The sequence below is a fragment of the Arachis ipaensis genome, chromosome B7 (assembly GCF_059453495.1).
Source record: "Arachis ipaensis isolate K30076 ecotype BB chromosome B7, ASM5945349v1, whole genome shotgun sequence".
Lineage (NCBI taxonomy): Eukaryota > Viridiplantae > Streptophyta > Magnoliopsida > Fabales > Fabaceae > Arachis > Arachis ipaensis.
This window is the reverse complement of record NC_142442.1, coordinates 134,516,230-134,538,843: the sequence shown is the minus strand read 5'-3', so window position 1 is coordinate 134,538,843 and position 22,614 is coordinate 134,516,230. Positions and strand designations below refer to the sequence as shown.

Sequence of the window (22,614 nt, the reverse complement as noted above, 5' to 3'; positions counted from 1 at the left end):
AGATAAAGCAGGCAAGCATTTCCATACAGAGTACAAATAGATAAGGAGACATAGGATCTCCTTGCCTCAACCCTCTCTTTGGATTGAAATTTTGGAGCCTGTTCCCATTCCACAAAACTGCCAACGAAGAGGAAGTCACACAATTCAATATAAGATTAATGGTAGCCTTTGGAAACCCAAACCGGACCAAAGTAGCTTCCAGAAAACGCCAGTCTACCCTGTCATAAGCTTTTTCCAAATCAATCTTGAATGCCATGGTCCCTTTTCGAGACTTGGTGTTCCTCATGAAGTGCATAATCTCTTGAGCAATGATAATATTCTCTGTGGTTCCTCTTCCTGGAATGAACCCTCCTTGCAAAGGACCAATGATCTCCGACAGGAAAAGTCTGAACCTGTTAACTAGAACCTTTGTGACAATTTTATAAATTACATTACATAAGCTAATAGGCCGAAACTCCCGTAAGGAAGAGGGAACTTCCACTTTAGGAATTAGAACAATGAGAGTATCGAAAATAGCCGCATTCAATGGCTCACCCTCAAAGGCTCGCTTGACCAGTCTACACACATCGTTGCTAAGAGAGTCCCAGAACTCTTTGTAGAAAATTGCTTGAAATCCATCTGGCCCTGGGGCTTTAAATGAACTCATAGTCATCACAGCTCTTTTAACCTCTTCAGACGTCACCGGTTCCACTAACTTTCGACAAGCCTCAGTACTAAGAGACGGACAAGGAAAAGGCCCCATGGCGTCCAGGTCAATATCCTCCCTTGTAGAAAAGAGCTTTTGAAAGAAAGAATTTGCCGCCAGTTCTAGAGTCGTAGTCTCCGTGGTCCAAGACCCATCCTCCAAAAATAACCCATGAATTTTGTTCCTCTTTCTCCTGATAACTGTTTGCAGATGAAAAAATTTTGTATTTCTGTCTCCACATCTCACCCATTGTTCTCTAGATTTTTGATACCACAACAACTCTTCTTGAAGAAGGACAGCATTCAGTTCCTGATGCAAAACTTGCTCTTTGATCCTAAGCTGTTGATCCTCCCGACTTTCCAGAGTAATCTGAACGTCATTCAAAAGCCTCTCCAACTCCCTTTTCTTAACAAAAATATTGCCAAAAACCTTTTTATTGAAGCTAATTGCATCTTTTTGAACCTCCAACAAACATTTAGCTACATCCGGAGCTCCTCTATTCCAAGCTGTATCAACAACATTCCTAAAAAGAGGATGAGTCATCCACGCAGCCTGGAATCTGAACGGACGATGGCCCTTGGTATCCCTCTTTGCCATCTTGCACCTAGTGAATAATGGGCAATGATCAGAGTGAAGGCGCGCCAGCACCTCAGTATAAGCCTCTGGAAACATTAGTCGCCAGTCCTGGTTGATGACTGCTCTATCAAGCTTCTTGGCCACCTGCACCCCACCTTTCACCTTCCTGTACCAAGTGAATCTTCTCCCAATAGCCCCCATATCAAACAGCCCACAATCCTCCAATGTTTCCGCAAATTGTTCTGCTCTGGCAAGTCTAAATTGCCCCCCTCTAACTTCACTCTGCAACAAAACATCATTAAAGTCCCCTAACACAATCCAAGGTCCGTGGATCATATTAGCAATCCTTGTCAAGTCACCCCACAGTTCTTTACGCCGATGTATATGCGGATTAGCATACACCGCACTGCAGTAACTAGATGTATTGCCCATGGTGATTTCAAAACTGATACATTGATCAACTACATCCAATACTCTCACAGAAATATTTGAATTAGAACATAGAACCCAGATACCCCCACTATGACCATTAGCCTCAACAATACCAACACCCTGGTAACCTAGATTATTCCAAAAAGATTTCATCCTCTCGAAAGCAATATGGGTTTCAAACAGAATGAAAAAAGTAGGATGAAATTTATTCGCTAACTCCTTACTATGAACCCGGGCCAATTTATTAGAGGCACCTCTAATATTCCAAAATAGGAAGCTTAAATCTAAATAATCCATAAAACAATTTGTATTGTAAAAAGGACCAACCTCAGCTGAAGTCCCTAACGAGATGATGAAGATCCACCATCATATCCCCCTGAGCCTTGCTTGTCCTTGTCCGGTTGTTGCCCGGGTTGTCTGTGTCCCTCCACTGACAACCCTTCCAATTTGCCGATTTGCTGCTTGCTGGTGTCGCCAAGGCAGTCCGGAGTCGACGGCGAATTCTGCAAAGAAGAAGGCCGCAACCTCTTGTGTCCGTTTTTGATAATGGCAGTGAAAGTCGGCACCGCAACGGAGACAGATTTGCCCTTCACCCCTTGCTGTTTGGAAGATGCCATGCGTGCCTTAGATCCGCTAACCGACCCGGTCTTCACCCCTGATTCGGCTCCTCTCATACGTAGCCCAAAGTCACGGTTCTGGTCCAATTTCTGATTTGAGCGCACCGGCATTTTATCTTTAGATGTTTGTTGGGCTTTGTTTGATTGGCTCAATTTTCCTCTCCTTTTGCCGCTGACTTTGGTCCAGCCAGTCTCATTTTCCAAATGTTGGGACCCCACTTCCTTCCCATGCAACGTATCATCTAATTCCTCCCCAATTTCTGCAACTATCACTGACTCTTTGGGATTGCATCCAAATTCAAAAATTTTCTCTTTTGAAGCTTCCTGTGGCTGCACCACCCGGGCCGCCGTCTCGGTCACTGATGTTTCCTTTCGATCCACCCTTTCCGAATCTATTGGGGTCATTCTGCAGTCAGTTGCTGGATGCCCGAAACAATTGCACTTGTCACAAATAAGGTGTAAGCATTCATACTCCACCTTATATTCAAACTCATCGACAATCACACTCCGGACCACCGGCAAACCAAGATTAATTTGCACGCAAGCCCGAGCAAATTTTCCCCTTTCTGCCAACTTAGTAGCCAGATCCACCTTGACTGGTCTTCCCACAGCAGAAGCGATTCTCATCATGGCTTTATCCTGATAGTACCATATGCTCAAACCAGAGATTCGAATCCAAACCATAGTCTCCCCGAAAGTGTCCTCACAAGGTTTAAAATCCGGTGTCCATGGCTTGACTGCAATATAGTGACCGAAGATCATCCATGGCCCCCCTAGTAAAACCTTCTCTCGATCGTCCATGCGATCAAATTTAACGAGGAAGTACCCAAAACCCACATCCAAGATTTCATATCCACCGGTGATCCTCCATACCCCTTTCAATTTGTGAAACATGGCCGTGTAACTAAGGTTTTTTCCAAGAACCTTAATCACAATTGCTTCCTTGTATGGTTCAGAAAGGATGTTCCTAGCCTCTTCGGAGAAGCAAACTCTTGGAGGCATAGGATCTCCTTGTTTTCCAGTGACCACTGCCATGGAATCCTCATCTAGAGCTTCAGCCCGATTTATCCCTGTGGCTACCGTAGAACCAATAACCTTGTCACGGAACGAAATCTTGGAAGTCACCCTGGAACTAAGGTCGCCCTTACTTGATCCCTCCTTCACACCTGATGCAAACCCTCCCACACTCTCCCCCTTATCTCTTTCGATGACATGGCCATCTTCTTCACCGTGTTTCACCCTCAAACGCTCTCTCCCGCTCTCTCCTTCTCTCATTCTCTCTGAGTACGGAGTACGTACTCTTTCTCTGCTAGGGTTTTTTTTCCGGCTTCAAATAACAATCCTCTTATAAAAATTGTTTATTACTGCCTTATGTATAATCTTTTCTTAAGGAATTAGTTTATATATTAATAAATATCTAAATTTATTTTTAATTTTTATTACATTTATGTCTGTTAAAATTATTTTAAATTAAAAAATTTTTAGCGATACAATTTTTATAACTTATGTTTTTTGAAAATTATTTTCATTTTGATTTATAAAATATAATTGTTCAGTGGTGGAGCTTAACTAGGGTAATGGGGCCATGACGTCCCCAAATTTGTTATAAAAAATTTAGTAGTAATTCTTCAAAAAATAAAGAGTAGTTCAATTGGCTCAAATATTTTACTATAATTTAGGGTACTTAGGTTCAATTCCTATTTCATACTTTTACTATAATTTTGCTTCTCATTCTAAAATTAGGTATTTTTATTTATTTAATTTAATTTTTCATATAATAAAAAATATTAGAATATTCAATAAGTATTGATATTATTATATTTTTATAAATTGATAAAAAAATTAATAAATATTATAAATTTTAATATTTATCCTTCTAATTTTTTTATATATTTTACAGGATATATATTCAAATTTTTATACAAAATAATGATGAAAAATAAAAGAATTGATACATTTTTTAAGAGAAAGACTAATATTCAAGAAAGAGAACATATAACTTCTACAATATCAACACCTATAAATAGTTCTTCTACTCTAATGAATCACAAAAAAAGTGAGATACAACCTTCAAAAATTTAAAGAGTTGTATCAGATGAATTTGATCTTAAATTTTTATATTAAATTTTTTTCTCTCCCAAAATTTTGTTTCAAGCTCCGCCACTGTAATTGTTACAACTTTTAAAAATTATCTAATATAAATAAATTATTTTTAAAATTGAAGAATAATTTTACCCACCAAAACTGTATCTTATGTCATATCCTCTCCGTGTTGCTTGTAATTGTCGATTTGAGAACAAATTAAAACCTAATCATTAGGCACCCTCATGTCAAATATGCTGTTTATGTGGAGTAAGTAAACGACTAATGAGGAAAGTGAGATATCTAGATTTGAGTCACAATCACAAAAGAAAAATTAATAAACTGTGGGACGTTACGTTTTGGAGTTATGGATGGGAAGGTTCTTCCATGTTTAATTAGGAGAATAATATATATTAAATTCTTATTTTATTTTTAATTGTTATCTTATTTTTTTTTAAAAAAAATAAAATTTATTATATTTATCTTTTTTTAGTTAGTTATGCTTATCTTTCTCTAACAGAATCTTCTAGAGAATCTGATTGTTTTAACTTATTTTTAAATTTAAAATCAGTTTAGTAATTAATACAAATAAATAGTATTATTCTTTCATCATATAATAAAAATTTTTCATTTTTTCTTTTTTATTCTTTTATAATTTTATTCATATGTGTATATGTTCTTTTTATATATTTTGTATCATTTAAAAGATAATTTTTTATTTTTTTAATCAATAATTTTTAATACAAAAAGTGAAAGATATAAAAAAATATACAAAAAAATAATATATATAATATTTTTCTTTAATTATGTATTACTCCATTAGAATAATAATAATAATAAAAGATATGGTGGAATTTGTGACGTTTCTCACATGGCATATATACATCAAAATCAAATTGCTTCCAAGTTGAGGAGAGGAATAGAATGGTATATATGGAGGTACCTAATAATGTTATGGTGAAGCAAGTGGTGGTGAGTTGAAATTCCCTAAACAGAATCCAACATGAGAGCATGGGGGCTACATATATGTAGTGCCCAAAATGCATACAAAGTTTTGGTGAAATATTTAGGTAATTAGGTTATTGCAATCTTGCGTGCGGGTCTTGCTACTTGCTAAACATTACAATAAAAAATTTGGACCTAAAGAAGATGATATTTTTGGATGTGTCATGCATCATTCTTCTTGTAAATTTAACACATCTAATAAATTTACTTATTATTAATATAATAATTTTTTTATTTTAATATTTTAATATTATTCGTACCCTAGTTCAAAGTAACTATTATAATGGCCCAAACCAAAACCTTTCCACCATCGTAGGTCGTACTCAAGTGACGATCCCAAATTCTTGCTCATTTAGGCTGCGTTTGTATTTGATTTGAAAACAGAATAAGACAAAACACTGAGAATAAAATATAAAAAATAAAAACATAAAATTTTGTATTTTTATATTTTGTTTAGTAGTAAGCTAGAATAAATTATAAAAATCTAATTTATTTTTATTTTTTTATTTAAAAATTTTGAGAGGAAAAATATAATAATAAAAAATATAATTATGAAAAATTAACAAAAATAATAAAAAATAAAAAAATAAGTTGTGTCTCTTGTTAATGTCTTTATGTCTTTCCTATCAAGATGAAAATAAAATACACTAATTTAGTATTTTTGTCCATATTTCTTCTGTCAAACTCTAGTTACTATATTTTCCTGTCTCAATGTCCTATCTCTCTAAATAAATATAGTCTTATGTATTAGAATTTTTTACAAATACTCACTCCTAAGGTTTTAAAACATACACAAAATCACTTCAAACATCTTTATTACTATTTCTGACCTCTTTTTTAAAAGTCCAAATTATATAATTTATTTTAGATACACCTCGGAACAAGCATTAATCATGATCTAACAAACTTTAAATTAAGTATTTTTATAAAAAGTTGAAATATTTTAATTATGTGACAAAATATTAAAATAAATAAAATTTATCACAATAATAATAAATATATTATCGTATATTATTATTTGCATCAATCAAATAATTATAATTACTTTATATGTATAATTATAATAATTATTGATTGATATTTTAGTCAAGTGAAAAACTAAAGTGTATATTACTTTATCTTACAGAACCAAAAAAAATTAAATTTTATAAATAAAAAAACGTCATATAGATATTTAAAACAAAAAGAAAACATCATTTTTTCTTGTCAAAAACATTAACTTTTGTTTTTTTTTTTTTGTTTTTTTTTTTGTTTTTTATAGAATATTGCTACCCTTACAATTTATAATATGGTCCATACATGACTTTTTAATTATATTCTTACATGAGTATATAGAAAAATAAAAATATTGATGAAAGATAACAATATCTTGATATTTATTTTATTATATTATTATTGGTAAACATGTTGGTGAGAGAGTGGAGTGGGAGTGACGGTGGATCTTGTTACGTTGTTGTTGTTGTTGATGCAGATACATATGGTTGCGGTGAGTGTTTGCTAATTAATCCTTGTGACTTGAAATATCATCATCAACACCAAGGAGTCAATAGGACACTAGTGCCCAATGTTGATTCTCTATGTGGTCTCATTACTCATCATATTGAAATGCTACCACCATCTATGTCCCATGTGTGTGCATTAACTGCTCTTAGACCCACCCCTACTTTTTTTTTCCCCCTTAACAAAAAGCCTATCACGTGCATTCAAGATTTAAAGTAAGTAAGTAACCACAAAATTAATCACTTCCTCTTGAATCTTGGCATGGTCGGTTTATGCACGACACATAACATTAATCTATCATTCAATAGTAGTCCTCATATTCTACCATTTACAACCAAGTTCAAGTTCGGTTGGTCTAAGTGATTAATTCACTAATTCGTGTAAATAAATGTCAGAAGTTTAAATTTTATCTTGTACATATATAATTATTTATTAGTTAATAATAAATTTTTAAATAAAATTTTGTTATGTGACGGATTAATTATTGTCTGTAAAAAACCAAAATATACTACCATTTACTGTAGATTCTTCCATGGATTACAAAAATTTGATACGGATACTCAAATTCAAGTGGAGGTAGCAGTGATTCAAATAGTACTAAAAAGAAATTTAAAGCCTTCAAGGGCATTTACAATTTGATAGTACTATAACTCCCAAGAAAGGATAACTCTTTATTATTACATAGGATTTAGCTAAGCTATTAATAGAAAAATTTTAAATTTATTATTTTAATAATAATACATAATAAATAGAATAAATTACACAAATAAAATAATTCCAGCTCAAAATTATACCGATATCCTAAATTAAAATTGGTTGTACGTTATATATAAAAATTATTTTATTTATGTAATTTATTCTAATAATACATTAAACAATTAATTTTGTATTTTTACAAAAAGTTCAATTAATAATCTTAATATTTACTAATATTTATTCTAAGATATATATTAGCTAAATTCTATTAACCTCATTAGAATTTTAGTAGAGTTTTTCTAACGAGTGTATTTAAAAAAAAAAAGAAAAAAAGAAATAAGTGTGGAAGTGAGTTATTTTTGTTTATTGTACTGCATTTCAGTGAAAAATGAAAGAAAGAATGTTTTATATAATAATATTGGTAATTTTATACAATGACACCGACCGTAGATCGATAAAAATCTATTGCTAACAACCGATATTTCGATATACCCTACATTAGATACCCAAATCTTTCTATTAATTATTAGTGAATCAAAATAATATCCAACGTGTTTTAAAGCATTTCTTTCATTTTTGTTAATCTTTGACGGCTTGTTTTGTGTTGCAAACATGTGGCTCTTTTTTGCTTGCCGGTGGAAACCGAAATAATTTTATGAAAAGTGTGAGGAGTCAATGGAATTTTTGTACAATGTGTACAATAAATGTTTAAGGAGTATTAGAGATATAATTATTAGTGTTATTTTTTTTTTATCAGTTGAAGTTTTTGAGATGAGTGGTATCATGACATAATATTAGAGTTCTAGATCCAAAAAAGTCAAGAGTTCGATATTTAGTGAATCCAAAAATCAGTTTAAACTTTTGGGAAGATGTTTATTATCCATAGATAATTAATAAACAAGAGCCCTCTAATTGAGTAAAAAAAAAAACAAATAAAAGATATAATTTGATTAAAGAATGTTTTAAAATGTTGATTAGGAGAATAAATAAAAATATTTTAACTTTTTTAATTTATTGAATATTTAAGAAAATTGAAAATTTAATATTGAATTTAATTTTTCCTTATAATCAGCAAAAAAAAAATTTAACAGACAATTAATTATGTATAAATATTAATAAAAGTAATTAATTTTTAAATTTATTATATAAAAAATTATTTAAATATATAAATTTAATTAGATGGTAGTATAAATTTTTTTACTGTGTATCAAATTAAACTTTTAGTGTTTATCTTATGTTTTTTAATACACTATTTTTTTACAATATTCTTAATTAATATCTTTAAATTATTTGTTAGGGAGATAGACTCTAAAAAAAATAAAATTAGAAATAGAGTCGTATAAGAACAAAAAAGTGCCGTCCTACGCATGCATGCACCATGCTTATAGAAGTAAGAGCCAAATATATATGCCATTTTATTGCATTATTCACCAATCATTACCTTGTTTTAATATATCTTTTTTTTTCAGAATTTATTTATGGAAAAAAGTAGTAGTTAAGAAATTCTACTAGAAAATTTATTGAAAGCTTCAATATTTTCAATCTCCAATATTACTAATAAAAGTAAAATAAAATGAAAATATTAGTATCTATTTGGCAGCGGTTATGGCAGCAGTTTTTTAACCGCTGTTAATCCTATACATAACCACTTTTATTTTACGGATGTGATGTAGTGATTAATTAATATTAAGAATATTTTTATAATAAATAAATTCTATCTATATTGAATTATATATAGTATTTTAAGACTTTTTTCTTCAATTACTTTCTGATTTTTTCTTTTTTACCTTTTTTCTCAAACATGATAAGATAACAACATGATTTAGTGGACATAATTATTCTAAAGTCTCTTGCCATAACGATGATACATACTTTATCTAGGTTTGTGGAATTCATACTTTATTTAACTTTTGTAAAATGCAAAGTGAATGTATTACACGTCAAAAAAAAAAAGGGTAAGTGTATGAGTATGACATCAAAATTAAGAAGAAAAAAAAAACTGTCTGAATTTCCATTGAATGGAATAAATAAATTAAGGAAAAATAAATGTCAAGAATAATGGCGTAGGACAATGAAAAAGACGATAGAGCTGCCATTTTAAATCACACTCAACTTGAAAAACAAAATAATAATAATAATTATAACAGGAGTGATAATGTGGTTATGTATTATTTATCCAAAGCATATATGCATAGACGTCAATACATGATTCAGAAAGCATATTAAGACAGCAACATATTTAAATCCGACATAAGCAAATGATATAGCCGCCATTTGCAATTTGTTATTGACCATATTCAGGTCGCCAAATATTGTTGACCCAAATAAAAATGTGAGACTGATTGGTAAAATATTTTTGTAAATTCTCTTTAAAATTTGCGTATATTTTGATTTTAGTGGAGAAAAATACTAGAGAGTTTTTAAAATTTATTATTTTTTGTTATCAGTTAGTTATTAATATTTAAAAATATGATATAAAATATATGATGACAAAAAATAATAAATTTTAATAATTTTTTAATAAATCTCTTTAATTAGTGAATACAGTTAAAGTAAAATAGAGAGTACAACATTTTTTAGAAAATAATATGCTATTAGGTAAAAAATAAATTAATAAATATTGAATTTTAATATTTTTTAAATGTATATATAATTAATTTATTTAAAAAAAATTAACTGATTAGTAAAATATCTTTTTAAATGTCAATAATTTATATAAAACATAAAGAATGAAGATTAAAATTTTTTAATTAATAAAAATACAGTATTTCTTACTTAATAGTTATTAAAGAATATTTAAAGATAAGTATCCATATAGATAATATTATGATAAAAAGTATCTTTTAATAAATAATGAAAATTATTCCTTTTATAATAAAAAATATTAAATAAGAAAATATATTTACAATACACACTCTTTTATAAAATTTAGGTTTAGTTTGGTAAAAATTTTTGAAAAGGTATTTGTGAAAAGCTCAAACTATTCATTTTGTATTTGATAAATAAACAAGACCATGTACTTGTATTTGCAGTTTTTAAAAGATCGGAGTATTTTTGAAAGCATTTTTTTTGTGACTATTTTAAAAGTATTTAAAATAGAACTTTTTAAAGTTAGCTTGTGTTTTTCAAAATTTAAAAGTCTAATATAATCTCATATGTTAACTAATTTTCAAATTTAATACTTACATTTATGTCTGTTATAGTATTTTTAAATTTTAAAAACTATTTAAAATTATTGTTGCTTGTATTAATTGAAATATATTTTTAATTTAATTTAATAAATATAAATATTACCACTTTTATAAACTACTTTTGAAAAATAAAACATTTACCAAACAAAGCCTAGACACGCTCATCCCCTAATTTCCCTCTTAAAAAAAAATCCCAATTTATATATCATTATTGATAAAAAAGAATTTTGAGTGTTTGTGAAATATTAATATTTGAATAATTTTAACCATAAATTTTAATTATAAAAATATATAATATATTAATCAAAATTAATAGTTAAAATTATTAAAACAATAATAGTATTCTAAAAACATTTAAAAAATTTCAATTGACAAAGCTACTAAACATTTTTAAATGTATTAACATATTTATCGGCTAAATATTCTTAATTAACAACTGACACACGGAAACTTGAGCAAAATGAATATGATATGAATATTATTATTATATTATTATGTGGTAACAAATTTTACCTACCTACCTGATTTCAAGGCAAATCAAAATCCTGGGTTTTCAAAATTAATCAAATAATAAGTTGACCCCTCCTTAATTCAAAAACACAGCAATTAGAATTAGATTAAGATTGAAGTGAAGGTTGGAATTAGGTCCAACGTTAGTGTTCTTAATCTACAACCACAATTACAAGGGGAGAGGGCTCCACTGGTCAAATTAGAGAAAGCACAACATCAGCATCAAACGTTGTTCCCAAATTCATGTTTGTGTCTTGCTGCAAAAGCCACACAAAGAGGGTAGTAATCATGGTTTTAACTGATTGAACCAAGAACCAAATCAAACCAAACCAAACAACCAAAAACCAACGACTGTTAGAGTCTCAACGCTCTCCTTTGTTTTCAATCATATATGAATGTGAATTGTGATGTGAGACACTCAATTCAACTACTAATGAACTGAACTCGCTCAACTATATTGTTGTTGTACTGCGAGAACAAAGAAGGAGGAAGGAAATGATGACGTGTCCGGTGGAGGGAGGTGGCTCCGGTGGGAGGACGGTGGTGGTTGGGATGAAATTGGATTCTCCGAGCAAGGAGCTTCTTACGTGGGCATTGGTCAAAGTTTCTCAGTCTGGTGATACTGTTGTTGCTCTGCATGTTCTTGATCAACATGGTAAGCTATCAACAAAAAGAAGAGATTTTTTTTTTTTTTTTTAATTCTGTGGGGAATTTTTTATTTTGAGTTGTGAAATCTGAAATGGGGTGGTTTTGGTTGTAGAAATTGTGAATAAAGATGGGAAATCGTCGTTGCTTTCGCTTGTGAAGGCCTTTGATCCTGTTCTAGCTGTTTATGAAGGTTTCTGCAATTTGAAACAGGTATGTTTTCTCTGTTTCTTCAATTTCTTTGTTAAAAAAGAATGCAACGACATGCAAAATTTGAAACTTTGCAAAGACTAGTTCTAAATTCTACCCCCTTTTTGTGCTCTTGAATTTTGATTCCTTACTGGAAATAAACAAAGAGTTTAAATTTTCAATTTTCGTAATTTGAATTATTTTTTTTAGACCTGAATTGTGAGGAAATTTTGAGATTCTTTTGGTGGGGATGGTTCAGGTGGATCTCAAGCTCAAAATTTGCCGTGGTTCATCAGTGAAGAAGATTTTGGTCAGGGAAGCCATTGCTTATTCTGCAACGCAACTTGTGCTGGGAACATGCCATGGCCACCACAAAATCCGGTCATCCACCTCTGTGGCTAAGTACTGTGCCAAGAAGTTGTCTAAGGACTGTTGTGTTCTTGCTGTTAACAATGGGAAAGTTGTCTTCAAGAGTGATGGCTTGCCGGATACGGCTGCCCCCGACTCACAAGGTTTCACAATTTTTTCTGGTTTTGAGTTTTGATTGAGGTGAATTTCATGGAATTTGTGTTGAATTCTCACCCATGGAAGTTTTTTCAGGTCACAGAAATGGTTTGCTTGGTTCAATTCACTGGAAAATCAGTAAGAGTACAAAAGTGCTAAGTGATGAGAGTGCAGAGAGTGATGCTGGTAAGAGTACTGGCCAATTTTCGGATCACAGTTTGGCGAAGATTTTAATGGATACTACTGAGTTTGATAGAAAAGATAGCTGCTCGGTTTGTGATCCAACCCTGGCATTGCCGCCTCCAGATTCTTGCCACCAATCTGCAGAAGAAGAATCTTGCAGTGATCGTGGTTGTGATAATTCCTTGGCTATAGTGCCTGTTCCGGCCATGGATGTCGCACCACCTGAATTGAAACCAGGCTGGCCACTACTTCACCAGAGAATCTTATCAGAAACTCAGTTTCCTGATAGACTATCGGCACGCCAGATCTCTGTGGTCCAGTGGGCAATGAGGTTGCCTAGTAGGAATCTTTCATATGCTTCGGATCAAGATCGCAAGCCTCAAGACGAATCTGTGCCTTTGGATAGTGAAACTGGTGCTGTTGTTCCAGTAGATTATGGAATAGTGCCTGCTTCTTTGCCTGAACCGAACTCGAAAAGTATTCCTCTTGAATTGGCCAGCCTTCATGAGAAATACTCGTCAAGATGCAGATTGTTTGAGTACCAAGAACTTGTATCAGCAACATCAAATTTCTTGCCTGGTTGGTTATCTACATATTTCAACTGATCTTGGTTTATCTAAAACTGCTTTTGTATTTAACATGGTTATCAATATATAATTTTCAGAGAACTTGATTGGGAAAGGAGGAAGTAGTGAGGTTTATAGAGGGTGCCTTCCTGATGGACAGGAGCTTGCTGTGAAGATCCTAAAGCCTTCTGATGAAGTTTTAAAGGAGTTTCTTCTTGAAATAGAAATTATCACTACCTTGAATCATAAAAACATTATATCTCTTCTTGGATTCTGCTTTGAGAATGGGAATCTTCTTCTTGTCTATGATTTATTATCAAGAGGAAGCCTTGAAGAAAACCTTCATGGTACACACAAACATGTGTCCTAAAACTTTCACTTTTTCAAGTGTCCTGTTTAACTTTCTATTTACTTGGTTCTTTTCCATGCCAATATAGGAAGTAAGAAAAATTCTCTTGTGTTTGGTTGGAATGAGAGATATAAGGTTGCAATGGGTGTTGCCGAGGCTTTGGATTATCTGCACTGCAAAGATGATCAGCCCGTGATCCATCGCGATGTAAAATCATCAAATGTATTATTATCTGAGGATTTTGAACCCAAGGTATTTCATACATCTTTTGGTTGTTCATTTTCAAAGTTCGAACTATTTGTATTAATCAATCCTCATGTTGTTCTGGTTGCTTTTCTATTCAGCTCTCTGATTTTGGACTTGCTAAATGGGCATCAACTTCATCATCACAGATAACTTGCACAGATGTTGCTGGAACCTTTGGGTTTGTACTTTCGTGTCCATCATAATAAGTGCATTACTAATATCACTTGTATTCTTATCTCTATATAACAATGAATTTAGATATTCCTGAGTTATGAATTACACTTGTTTATGCAGCTACCTGGCTCCTGAATACTTCATGTATGGCAAAGTACATGATAAGATCGACGTCTATGCTTTCGGTGTCGTGCTCCTTGAGCTTCTTTCAGGGAGGAAGCCCATAAGTGGTGATTTTCCAAAAGGTCAAGAGAGTCTTATCATGTGGGTATGTGTCTCTGAACCATATGTAGAATCTTGCATTATCCTAATTTATGTATTATGGAAAATGATAATGAAAAAAAAAAAAAAAAAAACTATTTTTGCAGGCAAGTCCACTTCTAGATAGTGGAAAAGTGTTGCAACTGTTAGATCCCACTTTGGGCGATAACTATGATCATGAGGAGATGGAAAGAATGGTCTTAGCAGCCACACTTTGTTTAAGGCGTGCTCCGAGAGCTAGGCCTAAAATGAGCCTTGTAAGTGGTCCACAATTTACTTTGTAGCAAGTGGGAAAATGTTTGTTGAACGAGAAAGTATAAAAAACCAACTTTAGTTAGTAAGCATTAGCTAACTTTAGTGTTTAGGGTTATAATTTAGGATTTAAGGATAAAGAGGTATGATTTAGGGTCTAGAATTTAAGATAAACAAAATAATTTTAAAAAAGTTGACTGATATTGGTTGAAAAAAATTAGTTACCTAGCATTACTCTTTTTGAAATCGTTGTGCTCTGTGTTGATATGACTTCTACTCCAATACTCAAACTTGTTTTTCACCATTGATGATGTTGGGGTTCCAATCATCCTCTCTTTTAAATATTCTTATGAAAGTGGAAGGGAAAAAAAGCACTTTGCTGCATATGGGATGTTTTTGGTTCCATGGACAATGACTTGACTTTTGTTTGTTTGGCTTATCCGAAATCATGTGCCTGAATTCTTATAGCATACACCTTATTGACTTTATCTTCTTGTTTGATTGCTTGTTGAATCAATTCTTGTTGAAGAACTCATTTGTTCTGCTTGGACCACAGATTTCTAAGCTCCTTCATGGTGATGCTGATGTAATCAAGTGGGCAAGGTCGGAAATTAATGCGAGGAAAGCACCAGAAATGCTTGAAGATGAAGCGTGTCCACCGAGCAACCTGCAGTCACATCTTAACCTTGCACTCCTTGATGTGGAAGATGACTTGCTCTCCATGTGTAGTGTCGAGCAGCACGTCTCTTTGGAGGACTACTTGAGAGGCCGGTGGAGCCGCTCCTCGAGCTTTGACTGAGAAAAGCAAGCTACTAGCAAAACTGCTAGTAGAAGAAGTTGCAGCTATATTCTTTTGTCTTAGTCAATTGTAGATAAACTTTTTCTTGTGATGGATATTCTATCCGTGAGTTCATCCTCTTTGGGATTTTTCATCAAACAGGTTTAGGACGAGAGGTTGTTTTGTATGTGTGTGCCCTCCTCCTAGACTTTAGAATTTGTTGGGTGAGGCTCCTATTTTTTATTTCTAAATGGGGTAAAGCTTTAGTGCTAGGTCTCAATTGGATCGAGTTTTGTATTGGATGATCTGAACAAGTTGTACATTGGAGCATAAGCGACATTGCCGTGTCTCTTAATAAATCAATATGATGAATGGTACAAGGAAAAAGGAGAATGTAACTCAAACATATTTTGAAAATTTGATAGTTGATGCAGCCATGCAGGAAGTAATATTTTGTGGATATATTGCTTGACCTACTGCAACCAATTTGAGTGGTTTGAGTGGTTAACTCACTCGTTACTAATTTGAATTTCGCCTTATATGTATAGTAGCTAATAATCTACTAAATAGTTTTTGGTTTGTCGAGTTGCAAGATTAGGTCAAAAAAAAAAAAATACACCATTTGATTCAAATCAAATGGGATCATGGCCATCAAATAGGGTTATACTATCGTGCTGAAAGGGAAATTTTTCTGCTGGTGTTTAGGTTGTTGCTAAAGTCCCAGACAATTTTTGCGCTGCTGGTATTTAGGTTGTTGCTAAAGTCTCAAACAATTCTTGCGTGATAGCAGAGTGTGATGTATGAAGATTAAGTACAATTAATGCGTTAATGATGGTGATTATGGTATTGGACTTTCTTTTAGAATCCAAAAAATATTTAGACTCACAATAAGGTTTGGTTTTTTGGTTGTATTATTGAACAAAGATGAAGTGAGTAAATATATGATGGATTGAATTGGCTATGAAGTTATAAATGGGTTTTTTTGTAAATATATTTTTGGAAGTTTTCTCTTGAGTTGTTAACTTTTGGTTAGTTTGACATAATATGCAATTTATTTTTCTTTTTATTGAGGGTGATACTAATTGTTAATTTCGTTATTGAAATTGTCATGACAAAAAAAAAAATTGAAATTGTAAAAAAGAATTTATTATTACTAAGTGTATGTTTAGATTGAAGTTTGTAAACGAAAAAAATTGATGTTGATTAAAAGTGAGCTAGAATTAGCATGGTTTATGTTTGGCAAGTTTTTAAATCAAAATAGATTGTAGTAAATTAAATGTTGTTTGAATTATATTACTCAAAATCAATTTTAGATAAAAAATTATTAAAAAGACATGAATTTAAATAGTTATTTGATATTATCTTATCTTTATATTTTAGGTATTTAAATTAATTTTATTAGTCAAGTTAATAATAAAAATTAATGCCAATGAATTATAGCTCAAATGGCATAGTCTCCTCATACTCAATTAAGAGGTTGCGGGTTTGAGTCTTCTATCTTTGGTAAAAAAAAAATTAATATTTACTTATTGAATTAAAATTAGCATAAGAAATTGACAAAATATATTTTATATAAAAAACATAAATAATATATGAAAATATACTTCATTAAATTAGATTACTCATGATTTATTTAGTATTATTTTGGGTTATAAATTTTTTATTGGTATAATTCTATTGATAGTTATAATTAATTTTTTATTTATTTTATTCTTTTTTAGTAGGGTGAATAATTTATATTATAAAAAAATTACAATAATAAATATAATATATAACTATTATAATTACAAGTTTTAACTGAGTTAAACAAATAAAAAAAATTTACATATCAAAAATAAAGTACAACAAAAAAAATAGAAGACAAGAATTTGTATAAGAAAAAAATAAAAATTTCATAAAAAATAATTATATACATAAAAAATGTGAGTACTAAAGAAACTACAAAAAAATAAAATAAAAAACTAAGTAAATAAAAACTAACTATAACATAGAATAAAGTAACATTTATAAGCCAAAATAGTACTAAATAAATTATGAGTAGTCTAATTTCATAAAGTATATTTTCATATATTATTAGTATATTATTTATGTTTTTGATATAAAATATATTTTGTCAATTTTTTATGCTAAATTTAATTCAATAAGTAAATATTAATTTTTATTATAAACTTGATTAATAAAATTTATTTAAATACCTAAAATAAAAAGATAACATAATATCAAATAACTATTTAAGTTCATGTCTTTTTTAATAATTTTTTATTTAAAAGTGATTTTGAGTAATATAATCTAAACAACTTTTTAATTTACTACAATCCATATAAAAACTTGATAAACATAAATCATGCTACTCTCAGCTCACTTCTAATCAAAATTAATTTTATGCAAGTTCTCATCTATAACAATTTTTTTTTTTTACAATTTTAGTTTTTTTTTGTCATGATAATTTCAATAACTAAATTAACAATTATCATCTCTCTCAATAAAAAAATGCATATTATGTCAAACTGACAAAAAATTATCAACTCAATACAGTCCATCATATATTTTAATTAGAGTTAATAGTCAAAATCGTCCCTGAAAGATACCCCGATCTCCATTTTAGTCCTCGAAAGATAAAATTAATCAAAGTCGTCCCCGAAAGTTATTCACGTTGGTCGATTTTGTCCTTCCGTCCTCTCAGGTAGTGACGTGGCTAACGTTTGCTGAGGTGGAACGTTAAGTGCCAGCGTGGTGAGGTGCAAAACGACGTAGTTTCATACCCTCAGCTCCAAATCAGTGGAACGACGTCGTTTATGAGCCACATGTGGATATTCAAACGTTCTGCCCTTCTCTTCTCTCGTAACAAACCTCTTCCACTTTCGCTCCAAAACCCCTCGTCTTCTCTCTACCCTGGTACTCTGTCCAAAGATCCTTTGATCAGAACTTGGTGGCGTTATCGAGTATTTGTGTGTGCGAGGCTTGTAGAAGAGTAGGCCCTGCTACGTTGGAGGAGGTCGCGGAGGAGTTTCGTAGTTGGAGGAAGGAACAGTAACTGCCATAGGTAAGGCTTAATTTTTTTCACAGTTTCTGTTGATTTTGCAATGTTGGTGTCCGTTGGTTTAGGGTGACTTAGTTCTAAGAACCATCTAGTGAGGCTAGGGTTTGGATTAGCCTGAAGATATTCTGTATGCGTTTGTTAGGGGTTTCCTGGTCCTTATGTGGTGGGTTTTTCTGGGGAGTTGAGGGTTTGTGATGGTTATGATTATGTAGTTTGCTGTGTGTTTACATGCAGTTGTAAGAGAGGAGTTGTTTTAGATGTTGATGTTGACTACATTTATTTGCACTTGTAGATGGAGGGTCCTCCGATGACTTTTGTATTTCACCATGGTGGGAAGTTTAAAAAGGATGAGGGTGGATATCTATACTATGAGCCGGATCACACAGAGGTGTTAATGGGAGTTGAAGCTAACACACTTGACGTGTTCTTTGTGAGGGGGTACTATGTCGAACTGGGATATGCTGAGGCTAGGGAGTGCTGGTGGAAATCTCCAGGAGTTTCCCTTGAATATGAGCTGAGGAGGCTGGCGACAAATGATGATTTGGTTGCAATGGTGAAGGATTGTAGGAGAAACTTCAACTTGATCAACCTGTATTTCGAGCATGGTGTTTCAGAGCCATGTGTGGTTGATGAGCAGGAAGAAGATGTGCCTAAAATTAACCCAACCCAGACCAAGAGACATCAGTCTCAACCCACCAAGTTACCATCCCACCAAAAAGCATGCTCTGAGTCCACAAAGGCATCAGCTGAAGGAAGCAGATTATCTCAGCCTTCAAAGTTGCCTTCTCAGTCCAAGAAATTTTCTACCCAATCCACAAAGGAACCAAGTCAGCCCAGTAAACTGCCTACCCAGCCCACTAAGCAACCAATGCAGCCCACTAAGGAGCCCACTAGACCATCATTGAAGCCCACGGGTCCATCAGCTAAGCCTACTAGACCAACCACTAAGCCCAGCAGACCATCATCTCAGCCCACCAAGAAGTCACATGAACCTGTGCAAACTTCATCACAGCAGAGAAAGGCCTATAGTCAGCCTACCAAACCTACCCCTGCTACAGCTCAGCCTAAAGGTAAGGCCAAGGTCACTACCACCACAAGGGCAGACAGGCATGTGAAGATAGTAGAGGTTGAGGAAGACAGTGACTCTCATGACTCCTATAAGAGTGCTGAAGACAGCCTTTACAAACCTCCAAGGGTACTAGGAGATGATGAATCTAGCAGTGACAGTGATGATGGTGTCAACTCTACAAGGCTGAACAAAAAAAGGGAGGTTAAGGAGAAGCACAAGCCTGCTAAGACCAGATTAGCAGAGAAAGAAATAGAGATTGACGATTCAAGCTATGAAGCTTCTGAGAGTGAGGATGAAAGTGATTCAGGTATTTGGTTAAATCATTTGGTTTGTAGATGTTGATTTAATTTTGGTCACATGACTGATTACTTAATTTGTGGTTTCTATTTGGCAGACCTAGAGGATAATCCCCTTGAGGACAATGATTCGGATCTCAACTCATGGCACTCGGAGGACTCAGGCCAGGAACTAGACTCTGATGAGGAATCACCAACCGTCTATCCCCAGTATAATGACAAGGCAAAGTTCGGGGACCTCAAATTTGAGGTTAGTATGATATTCAAATCAAAGGAACATTTTATGCATGCAACTAGGGACTATACAATCCAGTTAGGTAGAAACATATTGTTTACAAAGAATGACAATGTTCGGGTTAGGGCTGTGTGTAAGGCTGAGGGTTGTCCTTGGGTAGTATACTGTGCACGTAGTAAGCAAGACGGGTCGTGGCAGATTAAAACCCTGGTTGACAACCATATCTGTCCTAGAAGGCGAAAAAACAGGGCAGCCACCCAACGGTGGACACTAAGCAAACTTGTTCCAAAACTTAGGAAGCATCCTACAATGAGACATCGTGAAGTGTATGAGTGGTTTGTGAGGAAGTGTAACGTAAACCTGAACAGCACCTGCATCACTAGAGCATTGAAAGCTGCTAGAAAAGTGGTAGAGGGTGATGAAGTTGCTCAGTATGGACTAATCTGGGACTATGCGAATGAGTTGCTTACAAGTAACCCTGGGTCTACAGTTCACGTTGGTGTAATCCCAATGCCAGAGGGTCCTCCTCAGTTTGAGAGGTTTTATGTGTGTCTTGATGCCTGTAAAAAAGGATTTAAGGCTGGGTGTAGACCGATGATAGGATTGGATGGGGCTTTTCTTAAGACCCTGCACGGTGGACAAATATTGACGGCGTGTGCTCAGGATGCCAATAACCACATATTTGTTGTTGCCTATGCAATTGTGGATGTGGAAAACAAGGACAACTGGAAATGGTTTCTGGAGCTGCTGCAATCAGACCTTGGCAACTTCAATGGTAACAACTTGTGCCTCATTTCAGACATGCAGAAAGTGAGGACTAAATTGATTTAATTAGTTATACTTCTAGGACTAAATTGATTTAATGATCATAATTGAGGGATTCATTTGACTAACAATCTTTTTGGGTTTCTTTGTATCTGGCAGGGACTCATTCCAGCAGTGAAGGAAGTCATGCCCATGGCCCAGCACAGGTTCTGTGTCTGGCATCTGTGGCGGAATTTTTCAAAACAATGGGGTAGCACGGAGTTGAAAGACCTGGTTTGGGAGTGTGCTCGATCAAGGACACGTAATGAGTTCGAGAGGAACATGAAGAGAGTAAAGGTCATCAACGAACAGGCTTGGCAGTATCTTGAAAAGTGGCCGAAGGAGGCTTGGACTAAGACTTACTTCAGTGAGGATCCTAAGAATGACAATATTTGCAACAATGCTTGCGAATCATTCAATGCTAAGATAAAGCATGAGAGGACCAAGCCGATTTTAACTTTGGCTGAAGAGGTGAGGAGAATAATCATGAAGAGCATGGTAGATAACAAACTGAAGCTGAGCACTTATCAAGGAATTTTACCCTCGGTTCAGCAAAGCAGACTAGAAGCCATGACAAAGTTATCTAGTCACTGGACTCCCCAATGGTGCGGGGATGAAAAGGAGGAGTTGTTTGAAGTACATGGCTGGCCCACAAACATGGTGGTCGACTTGGGAAAGCACACTTGCACCTGTCGATTCTGGCAACTCACAGGTAATTCATTCGGACCCTATAACTCCTTCACTTAGCCTGAATTAGTCAGAGTTGCTTTTGATTTTGTCATTACCTTTGTCTATCTACACTTGGCACAGGGATGCCATGTATGCATGTAATTTCAGCAATTCAAGACAAAAATGGTAAGAGAACTGAGGAGTATTGCCATGAGTTGTTGACAATGGAGGCGTATAAAAGGACATACTGTTTCAATATTAACCCGGTTAAAGGACAAGATATGTGGGAGAAAACATCTTCACCTGCCCCTGCCCCACCTCCAATCAAGCCTAAACCTGGGAGGCCTACCAAGAAGAGGAGAAAGGACAAAGGAGAGCAGCCAGCTGGGTCAAGCACCAAGATGAAGAGGAAGTACAACCCAATTAGGTGCATGTTTTGTGGTGAAGTTGGACACAACAAGAGAAGTTGTGCAAAGAAGAAAAAGGAGGATGCTGAGGAACAAGCTAGGCAAATGTAACTTCAGCTTGCCCTTGCTAAAGGGCCTGCTCCCCCTACAGATGACCCAAACACCAACAATGAAGTTCAATCACATTCTCTCCCTCCTCCCCCAGTCCAGCCAGAACCTGCTGTGGAAGTCAACCAACCTGGAGGAACCCAACCAGTGCAAGATACCCAACTGCCTGTTCAAGACATTCAGGTTATTTATTTGCTGCTTTTTATTCTGCCCAATTGCATTCGTTTTATTTACTTGAAATTAATTGGTCTTCAACTGGCCTATGCAAGGTGAAAAGAGAGGCAGGCCACCCAAACTGCATGTAATAAAAAAAAAAGGCAAGATCAAATGCCTCTACCCAGTCACCTGTGGCCATTTCTGCTGAGACATTGAAAGGAACAACTTCTGCCACTGCAAAGAAGATGCAAACCTTCATGACATTCGTGCCTACTCCAGGGTTCAAGCGTCCAAGAAAGAAAGATTAATATGTTTAACTAGGAAATATATTTTGTATGTAGTTGAAAAGTTTGCTTTTTGGGAACATGGCTCTGTAAACTGCCTCTGTG

General features: G+C 33.7%; 4 protein-coding genes across 4 annotated transcripts; 2 read left to right on the top strand and 2 right to left on the bottom strand.

Moving 5' to 3' along the window:
- Nucleotides 1-66: 66 nt before the first annotated feature.
- On the bottom strand, nt 67-1,846 carry LOC148554240 (uncharacterized). Its single transcript, XM_088495052.1, has 3 exons — nt 957-1,846; nt 218-713; nt 67-117 (listed from the first exon to the last, which is right to left on the bottom strand). The coding sequence occupies exons 1-3, from the start codon at nt 1,844-1,846 to the stop codon at nt 67-69; spliced, it is 1,437 nt and encodes a 478-aa protein (XP_088351178.1).
- A 188-nt stretch (nt 1,847-2,034) lies between these two features.
- On the bottom strand, nt 2,035-3,585 carry LOC148554239 (uncharacterized). The gene has a single exon (XM_088492863.1). The coding sequence runs from the start codon at nt 3,583-3,585 to the stop codon at nt 2,035-2,037; it is 1,551 nt and encodes a 516-aa protein (XP_088348989.1).
- Nucleotides 3,586-11,246: 7,661 nt separating this feature from the next.
- Nucleotides 11,247-15,858, top strand: LOC107606004 (kinase with adenine nucleotide alpha hydrolases-like domain-containing protein). The gene is made up of 10 exons (XM_016307964.3): nt 11,247-11,949; nt 12,055-12,152; nt 12,388-12,640; nt 12,729-13,394; nt 13,480-13,728; nt 13,819-13,982; nt 14,075-14,154; nt 14,271-14,418; nt 14,519-14,668; nt 15,220-15,858. Exons 1-10 carry the CDS (start codon nt 11,790-11,792, stop codon nt 15,460-15,462), a joined length of 2,211 nt encoding a protein of 736 aa, XP_016163450.1. The 5' UTR covers nt 11,247-11,789; the 3' UTR covers nt 15,463-15,858.
- Nucleotides 15,859-20,879: 5,021 nt separating this feature from the next.
- Nucleotides 20,880-22,072, top strand: LOC148554238 (uncharacterized). The gene is made up of 3 exons (XM_088495051.1): nt 20,880-20,891; nt 21,006-21,597; nt 21,696-22,072. The coding sequence occupies exons 1-3, from the start codon at nt 20,883-20,885 to the stop codon at nt 22,070-22,072; spliced, it is 978 nt and encodes a 325-aa protein (XP_088351177.1). The 5' UTR covers nt 20,880-20,882.
- The last annotated feature ends 542 nt before the right edge of the window (nt 22,073-22,614 follow it).

What these genes read in the sequence shown, in the direction of transcription:
- LOC148554240 (XM_088495052.1), bottom strand. Translation starts at nt 1,846, where the DNA reads ATGAAATCTTTTTGGAATAATCTAGGTTACCAGGGTGTTGGTATTGTT. An exon ending in CTTCAAGAAGAGTTGTTGTG is followed by an intron (nt 714 to 956) that starts GTATCAAAAATC and finishes TCCGTCTCTTAG; the next exon opens with TACTGAGGCTTGTCGAAAGT. An exon ending in TGGAAAAAGCTTATGACAGG is followed by an intron (nt 118 to 217) that starts GTAGACTGGCGT and finishes CTTCGTTGGCAG; the next exon opens with TTTTGTGGAATGGGAACAGG.
- LOC148554239 (XM_088492863.1), bottom strand. Translation starts at nt 3,585, where the DNA reads ATGAGAGAAGGAGAGAGCGGGAGAGAGCGTTTGAGGGTGAAACACGGT.
- LOC107606004 (XM_016307964.3), top strand. Translation starts at nt 11,790, where the DNA reads ATGATGACGTGTCCGGTGGAGGGAGGTGGCTCCGGTGGGAGGACGGTG. An exon ending in GCATGTTCTTGATCAACATG is followed by an intron (nt 11,950 to 12,054) that starts GTAAGCTATCAA and finishes TTTTGGTTGTAG; the next exon opens with AAATTGTGAATAAAGATGGG. An exon ending in CTGAGGATTTTGAACCCAAG is followed by an intron (nt 13,983 to 14,074) that starts GTATTTCATACA and finishes TTTTCTATTCAG; the next exon opens with CTCTCTGATTTTGGACTTGC.
- LOC148554238 (XM_088495051.1), top strand. An exon ending in TCGATTCTGGCAACTCACAG is followed by an intron (nt 21,598 to 21,695) that starts GTAATTCATTCG and finishes CACTTGGCACAG; the next exon opens with GGATGCCATGTATGCATGTA.